Source organism: Pipistrellus hanaki, assembly GCF_964339955.1.
Source record: "Pipistrellus hanaki genome assembly, chromosome: 6".
NCBI lineage: Eukaryota > Metazoa > Chordata > Mammalia > Chiroptera > Vespertilionidae > Pipistrellus > Pipistrellus hanaki.
Genome location: NC_140508.1, coordinates 6104391 through 6127686, shown reverse-complemented (window position 1 = coordinate 6127686; position 23296 = coordinate 6104391). Strand labels below are relative to the sequence as shown.

Below are 23296 nucleotides of genomic sequence, written 5' to 3'. Positions count from 1 at the left end.
AGGTCACACACCATCTCGGAGCCCCACATCGCTGCCTGCTCTGTCCCTTTGATGCTGGCCTCGCTCAGTCTCCAGTTGCACTGGCTTTAGACCCTCTACCCTGCACAAACCGTGAGCTCCTATGTTTCCCTCAGGCTGTCCATCTGACCAGCCCACTACCCCACGGTGGGCACCCTACCACCCCACTGCCTGCTGTGGCACCCCACCGTCCCCCCATGGAACAGAGCGCACCCAGGGCTCAGGGCCAGGCCAGCAGCACACCGGGACCCCATCCACACCCACCCACACAGACCTGTTTGGGGGACCTCTGCCCTCCAATGGGATGAGCTGCTGCCAGTCACATTCTCTCTGCTGGAGGGACAGGCCAGCACACACACCAGGCAGGCAGGGGACCACGTCACCCACCAGATGGGTCACTCAGAGCAGCTACCGCAGGAAATCCCAAGCTGGCCGAGCAGTTTGGGTTCCAGAGTCCGGAGGGCAGAAACCTGCTCCCTCAACAGGCACCGAGGAGGCAGAGTTCCCACCGCCACGGCCAGAGGGCCCTTCAGAGAGGCCTCTCGTCACGGCCTGAACGCGCAGCTGGCCCCGTCGCCAGCAGCTGAGGGAGAGCGGCGGGCCGGACGGAGGACCGTGTGCCCGAGTTGGGGGACAGGAAGTGGCTGTGCGCAGTGGCCTGAGATGTAACATCCCCGCCGGGTTTGCAGAGAGGGGCTCCCACCCAAAGCAGCTTCCCGGGCCCAGGGTAAGGCCGGCTGGGACGTGGGACACGCCCGCTGACTGAGTGCAGCAGCCGCAGGCCCCACGGGGCTCGCGGACACCGCCTCAACACACTCGCCACGTGTCCGAGTGCCTCTCGGGGCTGGCGGGCTCTGGGCCAGACATGGGCTGGGTGGAGAGCCTTCACCTCCATTCGGTGATGGGCTCGTGCTCAGATTTCCTCTGAAAGCTGTTTCAGGAAAACCTTGAGAAGGCTTTTGCCGTTGCCCGGTGCAGTGCGGCCGAGGCAGGCGTGCGCTCCGGCGGACAGCAGCTGAGGGTGAGGCTCGGGGCAGGGGCGCGCAGGCCTCGCCCGGGTCTTGGCGAGTGGCGAGTGCAGGGAAAGGCAGCACCTACTTCCACGGGGAAAGGCGCCGCCTGCATGGCGCCCTGGTCCTACCTGGATGATGTCCGCGAGCTTCTGCAGCCCCGCCGTGTTGGTGAACAGCCCCGCGCCTGTGGGAGCAGCGGGCACTGACCACCAGGCCGCGGCTCAGGAGTCGGGAGCCTCCTGGACACGGGCTAGGCTCCGCCTCCCCCCAAATCCACACGGGGCCACCCAGGAAGGGGCTTGCCTGCTCTTCCCTGTGAGTCTCCAGAGCATCAGTGAGGAGAACCATCACCCCCATCCCCACCCTCTGCCCGAGACAGGACAGAGGCCGGCGTGCCCACAGCTCGGTGACCCTGCTCTTCTGGAAAGCGGCGTGGGAACAGCAGTCACCACGCGGCACGGCACGTGCCCGCACGCCCCACGCCCATGGCACTCCCGCGGCACAGGCAGAGGCGGCGCAGGGCGGTGGGACTCACGTCCTGCCAGGTGCTGGATGATCTGGTCCAGGGACTCCAAGATGCAGCCCTTGGTCTGAAGTGTGATCTGGGCCTCAGCAAACAGCTCGAAGATGTAGCTGCCAGGGAGAGAGGGCACCAGCTGGGCTCTGGGAACCTACTGGCGAACGGCTTTCCAGAAACGGGCCCTGAGCCCTCCAGGAGGCCACCTGAGGGGACAGCCTCTGCGCCGGGAGCACGGGCCCGGGCCCCGGAGGGAGGTCCTCAGGGACCTGAGGCCGTGGCTCTGGCTGGCCCCACAGAGCAGCGTGGAGAGACGGGAGGGCGCACCAGATCTGGGCGCCGTGGTGTGGGGCAGGGCGGGCAGGGAACTTACCTCACCTGGGAGTCTGTGAGTCTGAGCACAGCAGAGCAGACAGGCGGCCTGTGCTCTGGAATATTCGTGACCAACTCAGCCCTCCACAACCTGGCCTGGGTCCCAGCACAGCCGTCAGCTGTGGACCTAGGAGCTACCACCAGCCTCAGCCAGGACCCGGCATCTGCCTGCAGGAACGGACCACTGCCCACCTCAGAGGCCTCGACAGCTGAGGCTGTTCAGAATAGCGGTCCTCTGAGGCCTAGCGAAGTGGCTGGTGTGACTGCACTTTCTGTCTTAACAGAGGGTGTGCTTCGGCCGGTGTCTGAGCGCCAGAGGGGACATAGCAGAGACCAGGGCACATCCGGGTGAGTTGGCAGCCTCCTGGCCTCCAGACCTGGGAGGGACCTCACTGGGCAGCCAGGACAGAGCCACACACACATCTGGCTCTAGCTCCAGGTGGGGCCTGGGGTCAAGGGCCAGCTCCCAGTCGCTCACCTCCCTGGCTTGGTGACACCTCCGTCACCTCCAGGCAGCTCCACAGCATCGATGGCCCCCTCCAGGCGAAGCAGGATCACTGCGGGCACAGGGCGGTCAGGGCATCACCAGCCACAGCGGGGGGTGGGGTGAGAACAGCACTTACTCTTCAGCTTCGCAATGTCCTCCAGCTCCATGTTCAGCCCTGGGAGAGAAAGCAGACCCACACGTGTGCGTCATCGCCCTGGCCCCGCCGGGGGAGCCCTGCCCTCCCAGGGGCCGAGCGGAAGCCGCGCCCCGGCGATCCTGTGCACCATCTCTCACAAGAGCAGCCAGGGCTCCTGGGAAGTGTGGCTGAGGCTGGGCAGGAGAAGCGGGTGTGGGGGACCCCTCCACATTACGGGGCCCAGGGGACAGAGGTGCCCGTGTGACAGCACAGATGGGACACGTGAGTTCAATAAGGAAACTGGCGCCTGCGGTCCACACCGGTGCCCTCCTGCTGACAAGGCCAACGAGAGCGGGAACAGACTCAGGCTCCCCGTTTGACGCGGGAAGGGAAGGGGAACCGAGCCTTTGCTCTGCCCTCCCCCTGAGAACAGCATCGCCACCGAGCCGGTGAGGGACAGCCCCATGACGCACTTCTGCTAATGCAGCCCCCGCCCAGGGGCGCACCCACGCAGCCGGGAAGGTGGGTCTGGCCAGGCGAGGCCAGCCCCGTGCGCCTCCGCCTGCCCTCAAGCCCAGCCACAGGGCAGCAGCCGGAGGGACCACCCGAAACCGGAGCCAGCGCCAGCGAGCCTGTGGGCGCCCGGAGAGCAGCCCGCGGCCTCCAGACCGAGTCCAGCGGCCACACCGTGTCCTGTCTCCACCAGGATGGACAGGTCCGACCATCCCACTGTTGGCAGCCGTCACTGCCCACCGTTCCGAACAGCCACCGCCTTGTGACGGAGAGTGATGTGCCTTTTTTTGTTTTTGTTTTTTAAATCAGAAGAGAAAGTTTATTTAGAAAGTTACAGAAATGAGCCGAAACTGGTTTGGCTCAGTGGATAGAGCGTCGGCATGCGGACTGAAAGGTCCTGGGTTCGATTCCGGTCAAGGGCATGTATCTTGGTTGTGGGCACATCCCCAGTAGGGGGTGTGCAAGAGGCAGCTGATCGATGATTCTCTCTCATCGATGTTTCTGACTCTCTATCCCTCTCTCTTCCTCTCTGTTAAAAGGAAACGTTACAGAAGCAAAAGAAGGGCCTTGGGTAACAGAAGGCAAAGCAGGGGCCTGGGTGAGGGCGGGAGGGCGGCTCCTGAGGGAGAGCTGCGGAGCCGCGCATCGTGGCTACAGACCCTTGTCAGTTACGGGTGCAGTTTCTCACCGTGGCTGCCTGCTTCCCGGACCGTGTGCCCGGAGCAGGTTTTAACTGTGACGAGGCCCTATTTGTCCATCTTTTGGTGGCCGTGCTGCTGATGTCATTTCTAGGAACCCATGCCTCAGGCGAGGTCATGGAGACGCCCCCCCACTCCCCCCTGAGAGGGGCGAGGAGCGCACGCTCCCCCGGAGCTGGGGCACGAAGAGGGAAAGGAGTGCCTCGTGGTGAGCCTGAGAGACCACCTTGGCGGGCGCAGGCGGAGCCACGTGTGTGGCAGAAGCCGAGCGGAATGGACAGGCTGACAAAGGGCACCTCGCCCTGTGCCCTTCCTCCGACCCGCAGGCCAGGGACTGAGAAAACACCGACAACCCCAACTCAGCCACACGCTGCCTGACCACCTGCTTGGGCCTCGAGGTCAAGAAAGGGAAGCCCAAGACCCGTCCCGGAGCGAGCAGCTCGGAGGGCAGGGACACGAGGGCGAACCACGCCGTCACATCTCATAGGGCGCTGTTGTCAAAGCAACGAAGGCCATCCAACAGCTGACAAGATGCTCAATCGCACTCCTCGGAGAAAAGCAGATCAGAGCTGCAGAGACCATCCCCATCCATCGCTGTGGCCCGACCTCTAAGGCCTGCCGCCCACGGGGCCACCGGGGACGGGCGGACACCGTGCCCATGCTGCTCTGTCCACAGCACACACCACCCGCCAGCCCGCCGCCCACTTCTGGGAACTCACCTGAGGAAACACCGCAAACGAGGAAAGTGCGTCCACAGGGTTACTCATTACGGCGCTGTTTGCCATTGCAACACGGGGCGGGACGCAGAGCCCACGGGAGGGAGTGGGCGGCGGAGCGGTGGGGGAGGTGCCCACAGGGCACGGTGCCAGCAAGCGGGCGGGACACAGAGCAGCGAAGGGCAGTGAGCGCGGCGCCGGCAGGCAGACTCCTGGTTGGGCACCTGCGGCGTCCTCCACAGCCATGCCTGACAAGCCCCGCGGCTGAGGTTAGAGACCGAGAAGTCGCAATTGAAGAAGCAGAAAAGCGGGAGAAAACCAGTGCAGAAAGGACCGGGCAGAACAAGCAGGCGCCCTGCCGCTGCAGCGGCATGCCCCCAGCTGCCTTCTATCTGACTCCCCCGCTCACGCGGTGAGAGCAAGGAGGTGGGACCAGGTAAGTGAGGGGAGTCCGCAGGCTGCTGCAGGCAGGAGCGGGGGGGATGGCGGTGAAGCTAAAGGAAACAGCTGGTCAGGGGTCCTGCGGGCTGTGAAATGCAGTGTTACCAGAGGGCCATTTTTTTGTTAAAATGATTTTAATTATTGGCATGCACAATATTTTAAATATGGGAAAAAAAGTTTTAAAACTTCAAGAAAAAAAAAAAAAAGAACAGAGTGAAAAAAGGAGGACAAAATGTACCCATAAAGGCAAAGGAAGAATAAACCAGAAACAAACAAGACACTGCTCTTGAGTATACTATTACTCTGATATCTGGAACCACGTGAGTGTTTCCAATACTATAAACAAGCAGGTGTGGCTCAGTGGTTGAGCATCAACCTATGGTTCGATTCCCAGTCAGGGCACATGCGTGGGATGCAGGCTCAATCCCCAGTAGGGGGCATGCAGGAGGCAGCGTTTTAATGATTCACTCTCATCATTGATATTTCTCTCCCTCTCCCTTCCTCTCTGAAATAAAAAATGCATTAAAAAGTAAAGATAAAATAAAAATCAATGGAAAAATGTCCTCACAAGAGGACTAACAAAAAGAAATGCACGCTGAAACCAATTATGTAAATGGATCCTATGACCCAGGGAGCGGGGAGCCCAAGGAGCCCCTGAAGGCGGCACGCTCGGGAGGCACAGCCGACGCGCAGCCGGGAGCGGGGGTGCTCCTCCCAGACGGCAAAGTGATTCTGGGTATTCGAGGCTCCCACAGTGAGGAAAATGTTGAGGAACGTGGAGGCAGGTTTTCTCACTCCACACGGAGGGGCGCCCGGGGGAAGTGCAATCCCCAGGACAGAGGAGGGAGCCTGCACCAGAGCGCACAGGCAGGAGCCCACAGCAAGCACCTGCCCATGGGGACATCGCAGCAGGTTTGGTGCTGCGATTCCAGCCAGGGAATGGGAGGCATAAGGTGGTGCGGGTGTCAAACTGCAGGATCCTTCATTCAGGGAGAACCGTCAATGAAGAACACGAATCGCTTAGATTTACAAACAGAAAAACAGTAGCTTCACAGGAGAAAGCCTGGCTGTCACCACTTAACCCAGTGAAAAGTCAGTGTCAACAATGAGACAGACAGATGCTGGGTGTGCGACCTGGTGGGTTGGCCCTGCCCAGAATTCACAACTGGGACTTGTGAGGAACAGCAGACAAACCCAGACTGCGGGACATGCAACACTGTTACTGACTTTCTCTTCACAAGCATGCGACATTGTAACTTTATCTTCACAAACTCCAGGCCTGGCAAGACCACAGGGAAATGCTGTCCAGCTTATAGCCAGAGCCACAGGCCCGGCTATAAGTCTTGTCTCATAAGGCTGTCTCCAGCACATAAGTTCTCCAGGCATAGACACAGCTGATCCTCACAGCCAATTGGCCTGGCGGTCAGTTCCTTCCAGTGATACCAACAATAATCAAGACTTAACTACAACAAGGCTGTACACACAGTCCACAAGGGGGAGCACCAAGAGTGTTTACCTCAGGTAACTGGGGAGGCTGACCTACTGGGCCATATAGGATACCTAGCAAACAAAGCTACCCTAGCAACTCAGAAAAGCAGCAAAAACACAGAGACAAAGAAACATGTCACAAATGAAAGAAATGGAGGAAAATAAACGACTGGATGTAGAGTTCAAAACTACGGTTATAAGGTTTTTCAAGAATTTCCTAAAAAAGGCCAATAAATTTAGCGAGACCCTCGAGGATATGAAAAAGAACCAACTAGAAATTAAACATACACTGACTGAAATAAAAAATATTATACAGAGACCCAACAGCAGACTAGAGGAACGCAAGAATCAAGTCAAAGATTTGAACTACAAAGAAGCAAAAAACACTCAACTGGGAAAGCAAAAAGAATTAAAAAATTTGAAGATAGTCGAATCCGGTTTGGCTCAGTGGATAGAGTGTCAGTCTGTGGACTGAAGGGTCCCGGGTTTGATTCCAGTCAAAGGCATGTACATTGGTTGCAAGCACATCCCCAGTGGGGGGTGTGCAGGAGGCAGCTGGTTGATGATTCTCTCTCATCGATGTTTCTGGCTATCTATCCCTCTCCCTTTCTCTCTGTAAAAAATCAATAAAATATATTTAAAAAAAATTTGAAGATAGTGTAAGGAGCCTCTGGGACAATTTCAAGTGTACCGACACCCAAATTATGGGGGTGCCAGAAGAAGAGAGAGAACAAGATACTGAAAACCTATTTGAAGAAATAATGACTGAAAACTTCCCCCACCTGGTGAAAGAAATAGACTTACAAGTCCAGGAAGTGCACAGAACCCCAAACAAAAGGAATCCAAAGAGGACCACACCAAAACACATCATAATTAAAATGCCAAGGGCAAAAGACAAAGAGGGAATATTAAAAGCAGCAAGAGAAAAACAGTTAACTACCTATAAGGGAGCATCCATACAATTGTCAGCTGATTTTTCAACAGAAACTATGCAGGCCAGAAGGGAGTGGCAAGAAATATTCAAAGTGATGAATAGCAAGAACCTACAACCAAGATTACTCTACCCAGCAAAGTTATCATTCAGAATTAAAGGTCAGCTAAAGAGCTTCACAGATTAAAAAAAAAAGCTAAAGGAATTCATCACCAGCAAACCAGTATATTATATGAAATGCTGAAAGATATTTTTTTTTTAATATATTTTATTGATTTTGTACAGATAGGAAGGGAGAGAGAGAGCTAGAAACGTCGATGAGAGAGAGTCATCGATCAGCTGCCTCTTGCACACCCCCCACTGGGGAAATGCCCGCAACCAAGGTATATGCCCTTGACTGGAATCGAACCCGGGTCCCTTCAGTCCCCAAGCCGAAGCTCTATCCATTGAGCCAAACCGGTCTCGGCTGAAAGATATTCTTTAAGAAGATGAAGAAAAAGAAAAAAGTAAAGATAAAAATTATGAACAAATACATATCTATCAACAAGTGAATCTAAAAATCAAGTGAATTAAAAATCTGAGGAACAGCCAAAGCCAGTTTGGCTCAGTGGTAGAGCATCGGCCTGCAGACTGAAAGGTCCCAGGTTCGATTCCGGTCAAGGGCATGTACATTGGTTGCGGGCACATCCCCGGTAGGGGGTGTGCAAGAGGCAGCTGGTCGATGTTTCTCTCTCATTGACGTTTCTAGCTCTCTATCTCTCTCTCTCTTCCTCTCTGTAAAAAATCAATAAAATATATTTTTTTTAAAATAAATAAAAATCTGAGGGATAGAATAAACTGGTGAATATAACAGAATCAGGGGCCTAGAAAGGCGACTGATAACTCTCTGGGGGGAAAGGGTGTGGGGGTGCAGGAAGAGACTGGACAAAAATCATACACCCCTGGATGAGGACAGTGGGGGGTAAGGGTAGAGGATGGGATGGGAACCGGATAGAGGGGAGTTATGGCGGAAAAAGGAGAAACAATTGTAATAATCTGAACAATAAAGATTTATTAAATTTTAAAAAATTAAAATAAAAAGAAAAAAAAAACTGCAGGCAGAATAAGGAACTCATACAACTTCACAGAAGGAAGACAAACATCCAATTAAAAATGGGCAAAGCACCTAAAGAGACACTTCTCCAAAGAGTACATAGGAAGGCCAAGAGACATACGAAAACATGCTCAAGGTCACTGATCATCAAAGAGATGCAAATTAAAATGGCAATAAGGTACACCTGTCAGAAGGTCTACCACCAACAAATCAATCAATGACAAATGCTGGCGAGGATGTGGAGAAAAGGGAACCTTCTTGTAATGCTGGTGGGAATGCAGACTGGTACAGCCACTATGGAAAACAGTATGGAGTTTCCTCAAAAAATTAAATATGGAACTGCCATCTCATCCCGTGATCCCACTTATAGGGATATATCCAAGAAACTAGAAACACCAATCAGAAAGGATATATGCACCCCTATGTTCATAGCAGCACAATTTACAATAGCTAAGATCTGGACACAAACCAAGTGCCCATCAGCAGACGAGTGGATAAAAAGCTGTGGTACATTTACACCATGGAATACTGTGCAGCAGTAAAAAAAGAAGGATCTCTTACTCTTTGAGACAGCATGGAAGAACCTGAGAGTATCATGCTAAGTGAAATAAGACAGTCAGGAAAAGAAAAGTATGACATGATCTCACTCATGTGGAATCTAATCCTATCTAATAAAAGAGTAATATGCAAATTAACCATCACTCCACTACATCCACAAGCCATGCGCACCAGCCAATCAGGAGAGAATATACAAATAAACCCAACCAAGATGGCTACCGCCACAGAGAGCAGGAGGGAGGCTTGGGTTGCCCCTCCGGCAATGAAGGAAGTCAAGCTTTCCGCACACCCTGGCCGGCCTCGGCCTCCGCTCCAGGATACCAAGTTTCAATTATAGAAGATACATAAACCCCAGATACCAGGGCCTCCTGGTTGCCAGGGGATGTGGCCGGCCTGTAAACCACCACAGGCCCCTGGCCCAGGCTGCCCCATGCCCCAAGGGAACCCCCACCCTGATCCAGGACACCCTTCAGGGCAAACCAGCCAGCCCTCACCCGTGCACCAGGTCTCTATCCTACCTAATAAAAGAGTTATATGCAGATTGACCATGCCTCCAACACACAAGATGACTGCCCCCATGTGGTCAAAGATCCTGCCCCCATGTGGACACAAGCCGGCCATCACAAGATAGCCAGCAGGGAAGGGCAGTTGGGAGGAACCAGGCCTGCAAGGGAGGGCAGTTGTGGGCGATCAGGCCAGCAGGGGAGAGCAGATGAGAGGGAGCAGGCCTGCAAGGGAGGGCAGATGGGGTGACCAAGCTGGCAGAGGAGGGAAGTTGGGGGCAACCAGGACTGCAGTGGAAAGCAGTTGGGGGGGGGACCAGGCCTGCAGGAGAGGGCAGTTATGGGCAAACAGGCTGGCAGGGGAGCAGTCAGGCATCAATCAGGCTGGCAGGGGAATGGTTAGGGGGTGATCAGGCTGGCAGGCAGAAGTGGTTAGGGGCAATCAGGAAGGCAGGCAGGCAAGCAGTTGGGAGCCACCAGTCCTGGGTTGTAAGAGGGATGTCTGACTGCCCATTTAGGCCTGATCCTGGTGTGGGACTGGGCCTAAACTGGTAGTCAGACATTCCTCGAGGGGTCCAGATTGGAGAGGGTGCTGGCTGGGCTGAGGTACACCTCTCCCCCCAAGCACAAATTTTGTGCACCGGGCCTCTATTACAAAATAAACCGATGAACAGAGTGGATCCAGAACCACAGAAGCGTGGAACAGAGTGCGGCATCTGGGAGGGGAGGCGGGGAAGGAGGATGGGTGGGAGGCAATCAACTGAGGACCTTGTGTGCACATATGCACGGCCACGGGCACCGACAATTATTAATAGATGGTGAAAGCCTGGGGTGGGGGTGGGGCTGAAGAGGGTCAATGGGGAAGGGGACATATTTAATACTTTCGACAATAAAGATTTAAAAAAAGAAAAAAAGAAACTGCAGGTGGAGACAGACGTCGGATCGCCCTGTCATACACCTGGCACTCAATAAAGACAAAGCAGTCCAAGAGACAGAGACAGGGGACTGGCGAGGGGGCTCTGGCTCAGGGAGGGACAGCACGTCTGGAAGCAGCAGCCGAAGCGCAGCCGGGGGAAGCACCCAAACACACACGGCACCACACGGTCAGAAAAAGCCACGCGGAGGCCACAGCCACACTGGCTTTAAAGATAAAATCCCGAAAGGACCCACGTGCAGAATAAACTGCCTTTTTTAAAATTAGCCAGGTAGAAGGCAGCCTCGGCAGCCTGCGCTGGACAAGGCCTGGAGCCGCGCATCGCTCAGAGGTGCGTCCGGCGCTGCCGTGGCTGGCAGGAACCCCTGCCACAGGGCAGCGGGAGCCCGGGCCACGGGGCGTGGCTGGGCAGGCCCGAGTCCTGCTCGCGCACTGCAGGCCACAGCTCTTTCCCTGATGTCACTGCAGGTGAATGACGGCCACACGGTCCCACCTGCCTTTTCCCTCTTGTTACTTCATAGACACACACACAGCGCCATTCCCAGAGGCTGCGTGTGGGCGGCGGAGCACGGCCGCCCACACGCCCAGACGGGTCCTCGGACCTGTGAGCATGTCACCTTCCATGCTTTACACGCGGAAGGATGTTCAAGGACCTGAGATGGGAAACCATGCTGGTCCTTCAGGCAGGACGGAGGCAGAGGGTCAGAGAGGCGACAATGAGCAGAGGTCGGAGGGATGTGGGGCCCGGGGCTAAGGAAGCAGCACATCTACGAGCTGGAAAAGGCAAGAAGCGGGGGATCCCCAGAGCCCCAGGAGGAAGGCGACCCGGCCAACCTGCTTTGGACCGCTGAGACCCGTGGGAGGAGCCGGCTTGTGGCTTTCAGCCACTGAGTCTGTGTGACCGTCCGCAGCAGCCAGGACCACGACCCGGCTTGCTGGCGCTGCCACAGCAAATGCAAAGCACCCTGTGAGGCCCGCCTTTCCCCAGCATGCCAGACATGAACGAGATTTGCCAAACTGTAACCCACTGTCACCCTTCTAATTTTTAAAAATTATTTCTCACCCAGGTGGTGTGGCTCAGTGGTTGAGAGTCAGCTTATGAACCAGGAGGCCGTGGTTCAATTCGGGTTGTGGGCTCCATCCCCAGTGTGGGGTGTGTAGGAGGCGGATAATCAATGAAACTTTCTCATCACTTATGTTTCTATCTCTTTCTATCTCTCTCTCTCTCCCTCTCTCTTCCTCTCTGGAAAAAAAAAAAAAAAAAAGAACATGTCTGAACCTCAGGCCTCAGTCTGAGTCTCTAACAAGATTTAAAAATTAAATAAAAATAATAAAAAATGTTTCCATTTTCATTGCTCACACAGTATCCAGAGATGTAACTCACACAAACCACCTTTAGCCAGATTTAAAGTAAAGCATCCTGAAGCCACAAAGACTGAGCACTTCAGCGCTAAACACACCAATGCCGCTCACAAACTCCATCTCCCGAGGCAGGTGCGTGTGTGTCAGAGGCCAGGGTGCCCGGGACGGAAGTCAGCGTGGGTGAGAGGAGGGGGTGCCTGGCCCGCTCCCTGCACAGCCCGCCCGCGTCTGTGATCACAGAGGGATGAGGACACAGAAGCTGTCCATGCCACCTGTGCCCACGCCCACTGAGGACAGAACATCTGATCGTGTTCACAGCATGAAGCACAAACACTAAGAAGCCTGCGGCATTTGCCGGGAACGCCACCAACGAGCAGCTGGCCTAACCCCCTGGACTCCTCGTCAGCCGCCAGCAAAGGCCACAGGGACTTGTGGACACACTACCACCTCCATCAAAGGTTTCTCCGTCAGCCAAGGTCACTGCTGCGGGGAAATCCCTGGGAACAAACTAGAGTAGGTGACACGTGGACCACGCTCCCAGGCCATTAGAAACGCCTCCAGGCCCTCGCGGGTTTGGCTCAGAGACAGCGTCGACCTGTAGACCTATGGTCCCGGGTTCGTGCCTGAGCTGCAGGCCCAATCCCCAGCCTTGGTTGAGGCGTGTGCAGGAGGCAACCAACCCATGTGTCCCTCTCAGATGGAAGTTTCTTTCACTCCCTCTCCCCTTCCCTTCTACTTTCTCTAAAAATCAAGAGAAAAATATCCTTGGGTGAGAATTAACAAAAAACCACAACATCTTACGGTTAATGCATTTGTTTTCACCTTTACGCAGCAGAGGGAAAGCACACAGGCTGGGGAAGGATGAAAAGGTCTTTAGAAAATGCCAGAAGATTTGGGAGGGAGCCCCCGCTTGTGAGGCCCTGGGAAGTCTCTAAGTCTCTGCTCCCAGGGGCCGTCTGACGAGGGTGCCGTCTTCACTCCTGCCACAGGCTCACCTGAGTTGGCGTCTGCGCTGAACTCCAGGCGGAGCTCCCCCTGCTGCGCTGCCCGGCTCTGCTCCTCCAGAACCTGGTCGATGACGTCCAACCCAGAGGCCACATCGTGGGGCGTCAGATCAAAGGACGCCGACTCCTCACACATCTTCTCCTGAGAGAGAGGCCAAGCACACAGCGTGACAGTGAGCAGGCGCTGGGCCTGGAGAGCTCCCGGAGGCAGGGCCTGGGGGTGCAGAGCCAAGAAGAGTGGGGAGCCCAGCCACACCCACAGACTCTGAAGCTGGGCCACAAACATCCCACGATAGTAGCTTAGTCCACACAACAGCCCACACAGCAGCTTAACTCACACAGCAGCCCAGCCCAGTGTTTGAAACCACTTTACTTGAGCAGCCAACACTTCACAAAAGGAAATTTCCCATTAAAATCTACCCTCTGGCTGCTCTCAAAGTCAGATCTGGTTCATGGCAGCAAGTGCCTGGAGCTGAGTGGGCTGAGGGCCGCCGCCACACTGGACACCACGCCGTCCTGGAGCCGCCCCACTCGGAGCACGAGCACAGCTGCCTGGCCCTCCCTCCAGGCCTGGTCAGGCCACGGCTCCTGGGAACACAGGCTCTGGCAGAGGCCACATGACCGTGGGGGGGCGCAGGTGACAGGTCTGCTTGGTCCTGGCATTCAGGGCCACAGGGCTGGGACACAAAGGTCTACACTGCTCTCTGCGGGGAGAGGGGGTGACAGGCGGGAGGGAGGGCGGGCATAGAATAGGCCCCGGCACTCACCACATTGTGAGCTTCATCGAAGATCACCACTGTCCCCTTCAGGTCGATGCCATGTGCCCGGCGACTCTACAGGCGGGGGACAGGATGCAGCTGCAGCTGAGTGGGGCAGCCGCTGCCCCAGGGCCCCGGAGGCCAGGAGGGGCGGCTCAGGGAGAACAGCTCTGGTGAGCCTGAGTCCGTACCACCTGGGACACTGGGCAGGCCCTGATATCTGCTGCTGGCGGCTAGTTGTAGAGGCCGGGCACTGCCCACCACACTGGGCCAGACATCAGGTGTGTGTCCCAGGGACACGGAGCACAAGGGAGCATGACCCCTTGCACGCAGCTCAGCAGCACCTGCCAGTGCAGCGCAGGAGGGAAGTCACCGCAGAGGGGTCTGGCATCCGTACTTCTCCTATCTTAATACTCATAAAATAAAGTGCCTGTCTTAAGTGTGCCATCAAGAGGTGACATCCCCGCCGTACAACCCCCTCTTCCTATGAGCAGGGACCGGGACCGTGAGGCCAGGCAGGGGCTCCTGTGTAGCGTGCTCTCCCAAGCCCACACCTGCGGCTGCACGGAGCGCAGGTCCCCTCTTCTGACTGTCGCAGCTGTTCTTGGGACACCAGCTGTTAAGGACAGGCAGTCTGGCTGTGGTGAATGTCCAACTTGCCGACACCAGTTTCTGGTTTTTGAAGTTCAGCCATTTTGGTGGGAATGCAGGGCCACCCGCCTATGGTCTTCATGTGCAGCTCCTGAACATTTTCTTTTTTTAAATAATTCTTTATTGTCGACTATCTCCAGCCCACCACAGCCCCTGGCCTCCAGCACCCTATTGTCTGTGCCCATGGGCATGCATATGTGCACACAGGTCTTTGATCACTTCCCACCCACCCACCCTCCCCGCCTTCCCTCTGAGATTCCCTCTCTGCTCCCTGCTTCCATGGCTCTGATCCGCTCCGTTCATCAGTTTGTTTTGTTACTTAGATTCCGCATGAGGGAGATCACGTGACACTTGTCTTTCTTTGACTGACATGTCACTCAGCGTGACACTCTCCAGGTCCCTCCATGTGTCTCACAGGGTAAGAGATTATTTTTATGGCAGCGTAGTGTTCCATGGTGTAATGTGCCACAGCTTTTTATCCACTCACCTACTGATGGGCACGTGGCTGTTTCCAGATCTTAGCTATTGTACATTGTGCTGCTATGAACCTAGGGGTGCATACGTACTTTCTGATTGGTGCTTCAGGTTTCTTAGGATATATTCCTAGTCATGTGATCATTGGATCAAATGGCAGTTCCATATTTAATTTTTTTTTTTTAGGAAAATCCACAGTTCTCCAGTGGCTGCACCAGCCTGCATTCCCACCAGCAGTGCATGAGGGTTCCTTTTTCTCCGCATCCTCGCCAATACTTGTCATTTGTTGATGGTGGCCATTCTGACAGGTGTGAGATGGTACCTCACTGGCATTTTAATTTGCATCTCTCTGATGATCAGTGACTGAGTATTTTTTCACATGCCTCTTGGCCATCTGAATGTCCACTTTGGAGAAGTATCTATTTAGGTCCCTTGCCTATTTTTTAATTGGGTTGTCTTCATTTTATTAAATTGTATGAGTTCCTTATATATTTTTAATATTAGCCCTTTATCAGATGTGCTAGTGGCCTGGTGCATGAAATTCATGCACTGGGGGTGGGGGTGTCCCTCTGCATGGCCTGCACCCTCTCTAATCTGGGACATCCCTCTCTAATCTGGGACCACTGGCTCCTAACCACTCCCCTCCCTGCCAGCCTGATGGCCCCTTTCTGAACTGATTACCCCAACTGCGCCCACTGCCAGCCTGCTCGCCTCAACTGCCTCCTTCCCCACCAGCCTGCTCGCCCCCAACAGTCCCACCCCTCCACCCCCCACCGGCTTGCTTGCTCCCAAGTGCCCCCCTCTGCCGGCCTGCGCACCCACAACTGCCCACGGGTACCCTTGCAGGTTGCAGGTGCTGATTAGGGGAGGAGGGCATGGTTGTTTCCTGGGACTGCAGGCACTGAGCTTTGCAGAGGGTTCGGCAGGCCTTGGAGGGGTGGGGACTGGCCAGCAGCCCTGTAGCAGTGGTTGTCCCTGGAGGTGCTGGCAGGGGGTGGTAGGGGGAACTGGGGGGGCGGTGAGGCCGAAGGGGGAGAAACGATCAAATCTCCCCACTTGGCGCCATTCTTTAAATGTGGCCATTATAAGTGCTCAGGGTGGGGCTCCGATCTCCTGAAGTGGGGTGGGGGCCAGGCAGGCTAGGAGGTCGGGTTTAGCCACAGCCCCCAGCGAGGTTCGGTGTGACATGCTGTGGGGAGGAGGGGGGAGGGCTGACCCTGGGGGGCGGCTCGGGCCTGGAGTTGTAGGGAGGAGAGGCGTGCCTGGCCCCAGCAGAGGGCCCCGCAGCGGTGGGCCATGGGGCAGCGGGAGGTTAGTGCTGGGGGTGGAAGTCCCTGCCTTCGTCCCCACCCAGCAGGTCCTGTCTGTTGACTGGTCACTGGTCGTCACTGGGACAGTGTTAGGACCAATTAGCATAGTCCCTCTTTATTATATAGGTTATTGTCAAATACGTTCTCCCATACAATGGGCTCCCTTTTCGTTTTGTTTTTTGTTTGTTGTTTTTTTTTTTAATATATTTTATCGATTTTTCACAGAGAGGAAGAGAGAGGGATAGAGAGTTAGAAACATCGATGAGAGAGAATCATCGATCAGCTGCCTCTTGCACACTCTCCACCAGGGATGTGCCTGCAACCAAGGTACATGCCCTTGACTGGAATCGAACCCGGGACCTTTCAGTCCGCAGGCCGACACTCTATCCACTGAGCCAAATCGGTCCCGGCTCCCTTTTCGTTTTGTTGCTGGTTTCTTTTGCTATGCAGAAGCTTTTCATTTTTTATTCTTTTTTAATGTATTTTTATTGATTTCAAAGAGGAAGGGAGAGGGAGAGAGACAGAAACATCAGTGATGCGAATCATGGATCGGCTGCCTCCTGCACACCCCCACTGGGGATGGAGCCTGCAACCCGGGCATGTGCCCAAGACTGGAATCGAACCCGGGACTCTTCAGTCCGCAGGCTGACGCTCTATCCACTGAGCCAAACCAGGTAGGGCAAAGCTTTTTATTTTAATGTGGTCTCATTTGTTTATGTTCTCCTTAGTTTCCTTTGCCCTGGGAGATGTGTTGGTAAAGAAATTGCTACAACATATGTCTGCTATTTTGCTGCCTATGGAGTCTTGTAGGATGTTATGGTTTCCTGTTTTACACTTAAGTCCATTTTGAGTTTGTTTTTATGTATGGTGATCTGGTTTCATTTTTTTCATGTATCTGACCAATGTTCCCAACACCATTTATTGAAGAGACTGTCTTGACTCCAGTGTATGCTCTTGCCTCCTTTGTCAAATATCAATTGAACATAATGGCTTGGGTTGATTTCTGGGTTCTCTATTCTATTCCATTGGTCTATATGTCTGTTCTGGTGCCAGTTCCAGGCTGTTTTGAGAACAGTGGTTTTGTAATACAGCTTGATATATGGTACTGTGATCTACCTAGGTCTTCTGATTGGAGCATTTAATCCATTTACATTTAAGGGATTATGGATAGGTACTTATTTATTGCCATTTAAATTCTGTATGGCTACGTTTCTCTATTTCTTCTCATTACAACAGTCCCTTTAGCATTTCTTGTAATGCTGGCTTGGTGATGATGAACTCCTTTAGCCTTTTTTTTTTTCTTTCTTTTTTTTTTTTTTCTAGGAAGCTCATTATTTGACTGTCTATTTTGCTGGATACAGTAATCTTGTTCTCAGATCCTCGCTGCCCAGTACATTGAGTACTTCATGCCATTCCCTTCTGGCCTGTAGAGTTTCTGATGAGAAATCAGGTGTCAGTCTTGTGGGAACTCCTTTGTAGGTAACAGTTTGCTTTTCTCTTGCTGCCTTTAAGATTCTCTTTGTCTTTAATTTTTGGCATTTTAATTATGATGTGTCTGGGCGTGGGCTTCTTTGGGTTCTTGCTTGGGGTTTTCTGTGCCTCCTGAACTTGTGTGACTTTTTCCTTTACCGAGTTAGGGAAGTTTTCTGCCATTATTTCTTCAATATGTTCTCTATCTCTTTCTCATCTCTGCCTCTTCTGGCACACCTGCTATTCTAATATTTTTACATTTCATATTGCCCCACAGCTCCCTTAAGCTATCCTCTTATTTTTTTTCTTTTTGGTTCTCTGATTAAGTGATATTTTCAACTCTGTCTTCTAATTCACTGATTCGATCTCAGCTTCCCCTAATCTGCGTATATTCCTTACAATTTGTTCTTTATTTGTGTTATGTCATTCTTTATCTCAGACTGTTTTTTCAGTTACTATTATTTCTTTCATGCTGTTGAGCATCTTTACCATGACTGCTCTGAACCGTTTCAGATAAATTTCTCATCTCTGCTTCATTTATCTCTTCTTCGGTGACAAGGGCTGCACATATTTTGGGCACCACCCTTTGAAAGACAAATGTACCAGGAGTACCTTTTCCCTTCCTGTGACTTGCCTTTGAACTTTCTTAATTTTCCTAACTCTTTCAAACACTCAAGGCTTTAAATTGTGTTGAAGTCGCATTTATTGGGATTTTCCTTCATGGGTGCTGCCCTGGTAGTCCGAGTGGAGAAAGCTCTCGCCCACTGCTGTGACCCCAGGTCCTCCCGGAGGCTCAGCTTCATGCGACGGGAAGTAGGGAAGTCCTGGGGAAGACCCACTCTTTTCCAAACAGACATCCAGCTACTCCAGTACCGTTTGGGGGAGAAACAAACAAACAACCTTCCCTTTCCTTTCCCAGTCTCTGTGGGTCTGTCCTGGACTCGATGTGCATGTGTCTGCAGTGAGGCCAGGCATCAGGAGCGGGAGCTCCACCTGCTCTGAGATCAGTACATTTCAGGGAGGTCAGCTGAGATAGCATTGTCTTTGGGTACCTAGACGCAGTCTCCAGGTTAAAAGCAAGACTTTGGAGAATCAGCCCTAACCAGTTTGGCTCAGTGGATAGAGCATCCACCTGCAGACTCAGGGTCCCAGGTTCGATTCCGGTCAAGGGCATGTACCTTGGTTGCGGGCACATCCCCAGTAGGGAGTGTGCAGGAGGCAGCTGATGGATGTTTCTAACTCTTTATCCCTCTCCCTTTCTCCCTGTAAAAAAAAAAGAAAAAAAAAGAAAAAAAAAGAAAAAGACTTGGGAGAATCACACGAGCACTCGGCAAACACCGCTCTCTGTGCCAGAGTCCAGCCTCACTGGGCTCCTGCTCCTCCTCCTGCACCCGCTCCAGCCTCCCGCTCCAGAAGTGGTTCAGGGGCCACTGTTCCTGAGGCCATGCCTCAGGCTCACCCCATGGCCCTCGGGCACTACCAACTCCTGTGTAGACTCTGCTGGCTTTCCTGATGCTGCCTCCCAGCACCGAGACCTGTGCCTGGCACAGGGCGTTGTCAGCATGAACCCAGTCGATGCCAAAGCACGGGGCACATCCATGGGGTGCTTCCATGACATGGAGCATGAGCTGCTGGACCTGATGCCCCTGCATTAAAACAGGAGGGCATAGCAACCCAAAGGCCAAACACCGCGACACTCCAGTCCGGGACTAAAGCTGACTGCCAGGCGAGGGCAGGGACAGTCCAGCTGTAGTCCTGCGGACTCCTTGCTACCCAGCCAGCTGCTCAGAGCTGGTCACCAGTGGACCCTGACCAGTGAGGGACACCGGGTCCTTCCACACATCTGCTGGTCTGAGCGAGTCTCTAACCCCAGAAGCTGAGCCAGCAGAAGCCAGACGGCCCCTCACAAGCCCAGAGACCCCGGGGTGAGGAATCGGTCTACATGGCTGAGGCCTTACCTTGGCATCCAGCAGGTAGTTGTAGGGCATGAAGATGATGTCAGCCTGCTGCTTCAGGTTCCGGGACAGGTAGTACGGGCACAGCCTGGGCACAGGGGAAGGACGTGAGTCTCAGGGCTGGGGGTTCAGGACATGCGTCAGCCACCCTGGGCCGCAGCTGAGGCTGGGCTGGATGCTACATCCTCTGATGGCCGCAGGGGTAGCGGGAAGGGGAACATGTGTTCAGCTCTGGGAATGGATCACCTATTTAAAACTCACAAAAACAAAAAAAACTCAGCCTTGTTCTGGGTACATTGGTGAGGGAAGCAGAAACAAACTGTCCTGTTTCGTCACAGCACGGAGCCCTGACGCTCAGAAGTTCCAGCGGCCGTCCGAGAGGTGGCGGGTCAGAGTCCAGTGGAGGGCTGAGCCCAAGGCAGGAGGGGCAGCACACGCCTGCTGGTCCCCGAAAACCAGACCACAGGAGCACGGCGGGCAGGCCCACTCCCCAGCGGTCACTACTGAGCAGGCTGAGTGCAGGGAAGGAGGGCACTTCCGTTTCTCTCTCTATTCCTCAGAACCGGTCACGTTTTTATACTGAACTGTTAGTTCCATGATTAAAAGATGGAAACCAAAAAGGAAAGAAGCGTGTGAGTCTGCACGTGGCGGGAGGTCCCAGCCTGGAAGGCTATGCAGATGCGACCTCAAGGGAGGGACTTACTTGTGCCTGTTCCCACTCTTGACCAGGTCCTCGATGTCCAGGATGGGGGTGGCCAGGTCCTGCTCTAGGCTCTTCTCTGGGGACACAGACAGAAACAAGCACACACCCTTTGGTCCTCTGAGTCCCAGACACCAGGATGGAACAGCTCCTACGAAGCGGGCAGAACTGGGGTGCCCAGCCACCTAGAGTCTCACTGGAAAGAATCCTTGACCGACGGGCAGGGCTCCCACGGAGGGTTCTGAACCAGTGACCCCAAGGGAGCCCTGCTCCGCACGCGGAACGGGGCTATCAGCCAAGGCTAAGCACCAAGAGGAGGGAGCACGGGCAGGGAGTTGAGTGCCTCCGCCGGTCACTGCCACCCAGAGGCTCTAAGGACAGAGGTATCTCCGGCGAGCCCTGCAGGTGTCTGACCTGGAATTAGGCTGCGGGCTGGCAGCAAGTCCCTCTCCTCCACCAGTGAGGAAAGCCGGCACAGCCGGGAGCAGAGCGCGGGGTCACTGCCTGCCAGGAACAGTGCGGGGAGCGTGCATCCGAGGCAGAGCCCACCGAGGCCCAACAGTCCCGGCCCTTCCTCTGGGGACAATGCTGGGCACCCTCCCTCTGACTGCAAGGTCCCGGTGGAAAGGGCTTCAGGAAGGGGCACAGGAATCTGCTGGGAGCTGCTCGGACCCAGCGAGGCCAGGCCGTGGCTGGCAGGACCAGGGGTCTCTGGCTGACACTCTAAGCCTTGGGACAGCCGTGTGTGGAAACCAACCCTGGCTCCCGGCCCTGCAGTGGCAGGCACCAGCCCAGCCCCCAAGTGCGGAGGCCAGAACACACTGGGCCTTCACCGGTGCCACACCCCAAAGTGCCCAGGAACAGCAGGCGAACGGGAGGAGGGAGAGCCATCCACGCCTCAGCAACTGACCAGCAATCCGCAGTGCTGCTGGCAGGCCACCACCAGCTCCGCGACCTGATGAGGGGGCAGCAAGGAGGCACCAGGCTGACCGGTGAGGAGATGCTCCATGTGCCCCGCACCCAATGCGGGCTGGGCAGGTTCCAGCTCTGCATCTCTCTCCCAAGGCTGGGTAGCTGCTGGGACACCCTCTCATCCCATGGGCAGGGCCGGAGACGCCGAGCACAGCAAGGATGCTCACATTTATGGTGAGTAGACCCAACGGCCAGACAGAAGAGCCAGGCAGAGCAGGTGAGCTGGGGACCAGGGAGGAGGCATGAGGCCGAGCCAGCAGGCCAGCTGGGGCTGCTCCCTTGCTGGCCGCGCAGGACCTGGGGCAGTGGGATGGGGCCGTAGCCCGTGGGCCAGCACACACCTGCTCCAGCACTGCCTCTCTTTGGGCAGAAAGTTCCCCTCAGCTGCCCCCGCCCCTGACCTCCTCCCCTCAGGGACCCTCCAAAGAGATGAGGGGCTGCTTGCGAGGGACCCAGCAGGTGAAGGCGAGGCCAGCAGAGAGGGTGAGCTGACCCACAGCAGCCGGGAATGGTGGCTAGAGTGTCCCACCCAGTGCTGTTCCAGGCTCTGGCACATGGCACCTGCACCCCACTTCCTCTGCCAGGGATGATGTGGACAGGGAGGCAGCCAGGGGGGCAACTCCATCGACCCTCACGGGTACAGAGCCAGGGTCCACGCGAGGCGGGCCTGGGGTGGAGGGCTGCGAGCAGAGATGCACACAGCAAAGGGGAAAGAACGCCTCCCACGCAACCATGCCCACAGGCCCACGCAGACAGGCCAGAGGCAGGCTGCGCTCGGGCTGGGCCACACCCTTCACGCTGTCCCGAGTGTCCTCAGTGCCACCAGACCCAAACCAGCAAACAAAATCGGATGAGCGAGTTCCAGGAGCTTGGGTCTGCGTTTCAAGTCAAGCTCTACAGGAGATGCCTGAGGAGGGCCTGAGCCATGCCCACATCAGGCACACACTCTACCCATCTCTCCGAGAAGCAGGGACACCTCCTGGGGGCGTGGGCCCCGGCGCAGGCCTCTGGGCCAGTGGTCGGCAAACTGTTAGTGAACAGAGCCAAATACCAACAGAACAACGACTGACATTTCTTTTGAAAGCCGAACTTTTTAATCTTAAACTTCTTCTAATGCCACTTTTTCAAAATAGACTCGCCCAGGCCATGGTATTTTGTGCAAGAGCCACACTCAAGGGGCCAAAGAGCCGCATGTGGCTTGCGAGCTGCAGTTTGCCGACCACAGCTCTGGGCAATGCTGTCCTGACCCTCTTCCAGCAAGGCCCAGACACTGGGCACTCTGATCCCAGACAGACGGCGGCCCACCAATGCCGGAGAGTGCTCTTTGGGTCAGGGTCCGAGTTGTAACTCTGAGGCAGGAAACAGAGGGAACCTCGAAACCCCCTCTCCCCCCCGCCATAGATAGGAAATTGGAGGCTGCTCTGAGGCCATCCTGCCCCGCCTCCGGAGGAAGCCCCTGACGTCAGGAGGGGCAGCCTCAGTGGAGAAACAGAGAAACTGGAGGTGGGAGTCCTGGTGCCAACCCCTGCATGTGGCCCAGCGAAGCCAGCACAGGAGACTGGCCTTCCTTCCCAGGCCGGGCCCTGCAGTCACACACCAGCCGCACAGGCAGGCTGCTGCCACCAGCCCTAGGCTCACTGCTGGCACTCATCTCTGCATGAAGCTACTCGCCTCGCGCACGCGCTGGAGGTGCTGCTGGGACTCCAAGAGCGCCACGCACACGCTGTGACGCATTGCAGGGAAAGGACACATGCAAAACCCCCAAAGGGGCCGAAACCGGTTTGGCTCAGTGGATAGAGCGTCAGCCTGCGGGCTGAAAAGTCCCGGGTTCGATTCCGGTCAAGGGCATGTACCTTGGTTGCGGGCACATCCCCAGTAGGGGGTGTGCAAGAGGCAGCTGATCGATGTTTCTCTCTCATCGATGTTTCTAGCTCTCTATCCCTCTCTCTCCCTCTCTGGAAAAAAAAAATCAATAAAATATATTTAAAAAAAAACAAAACAAAACCCAAAGGGAGAAGTGCGTGGAGGAGTCCGGGAGACTAGGCACAAGTTTCCAGAACCCTCCCCACCAACTCCCCCAGAACGAGCCGTCACACACTGTGGAATGCTGCCCCGGAAACCCACTAGACACCAGTGCCCAGGCTTTCTCCCAGGGCCACCCGCTCCAGACGCCCAGACAGAAGTGGTGCTCAGCAAAACCCACATTGTTTGCCAACAGTTTA

General features: G+C 55.2%; 1 protein-coding gene across 1 annotated transcript in view; it reads right to left on the bottom strand.

Annotated features, from left to right (window-relative positions):
• RTEL1 (regulator of telomere elongation helicase 1) overlaps positions 1-23296 on the bottom strand; it is a 36723-nt gene that overhangs the window by 9628 nt on the left and 3799 nt on the right. The window contains 8 exon segments of the mRNA XM_084888438.1: positions 1160-1215; positions 1567-1664; positions 2399-2477; positions 2544-2582; positions 12776-12926; positions 13552-13617; positions 19406-19490; positions 20106-20181. Coding sequence (XP_084744564.1) covers positions 1160-1215; positions 1567-1664; positions 2399-2477; positions 2544-2582; positions 12776-12926; positions 13552-13617; positions 19406-19490; positions 20106-20181 — 650 coding nt within the window.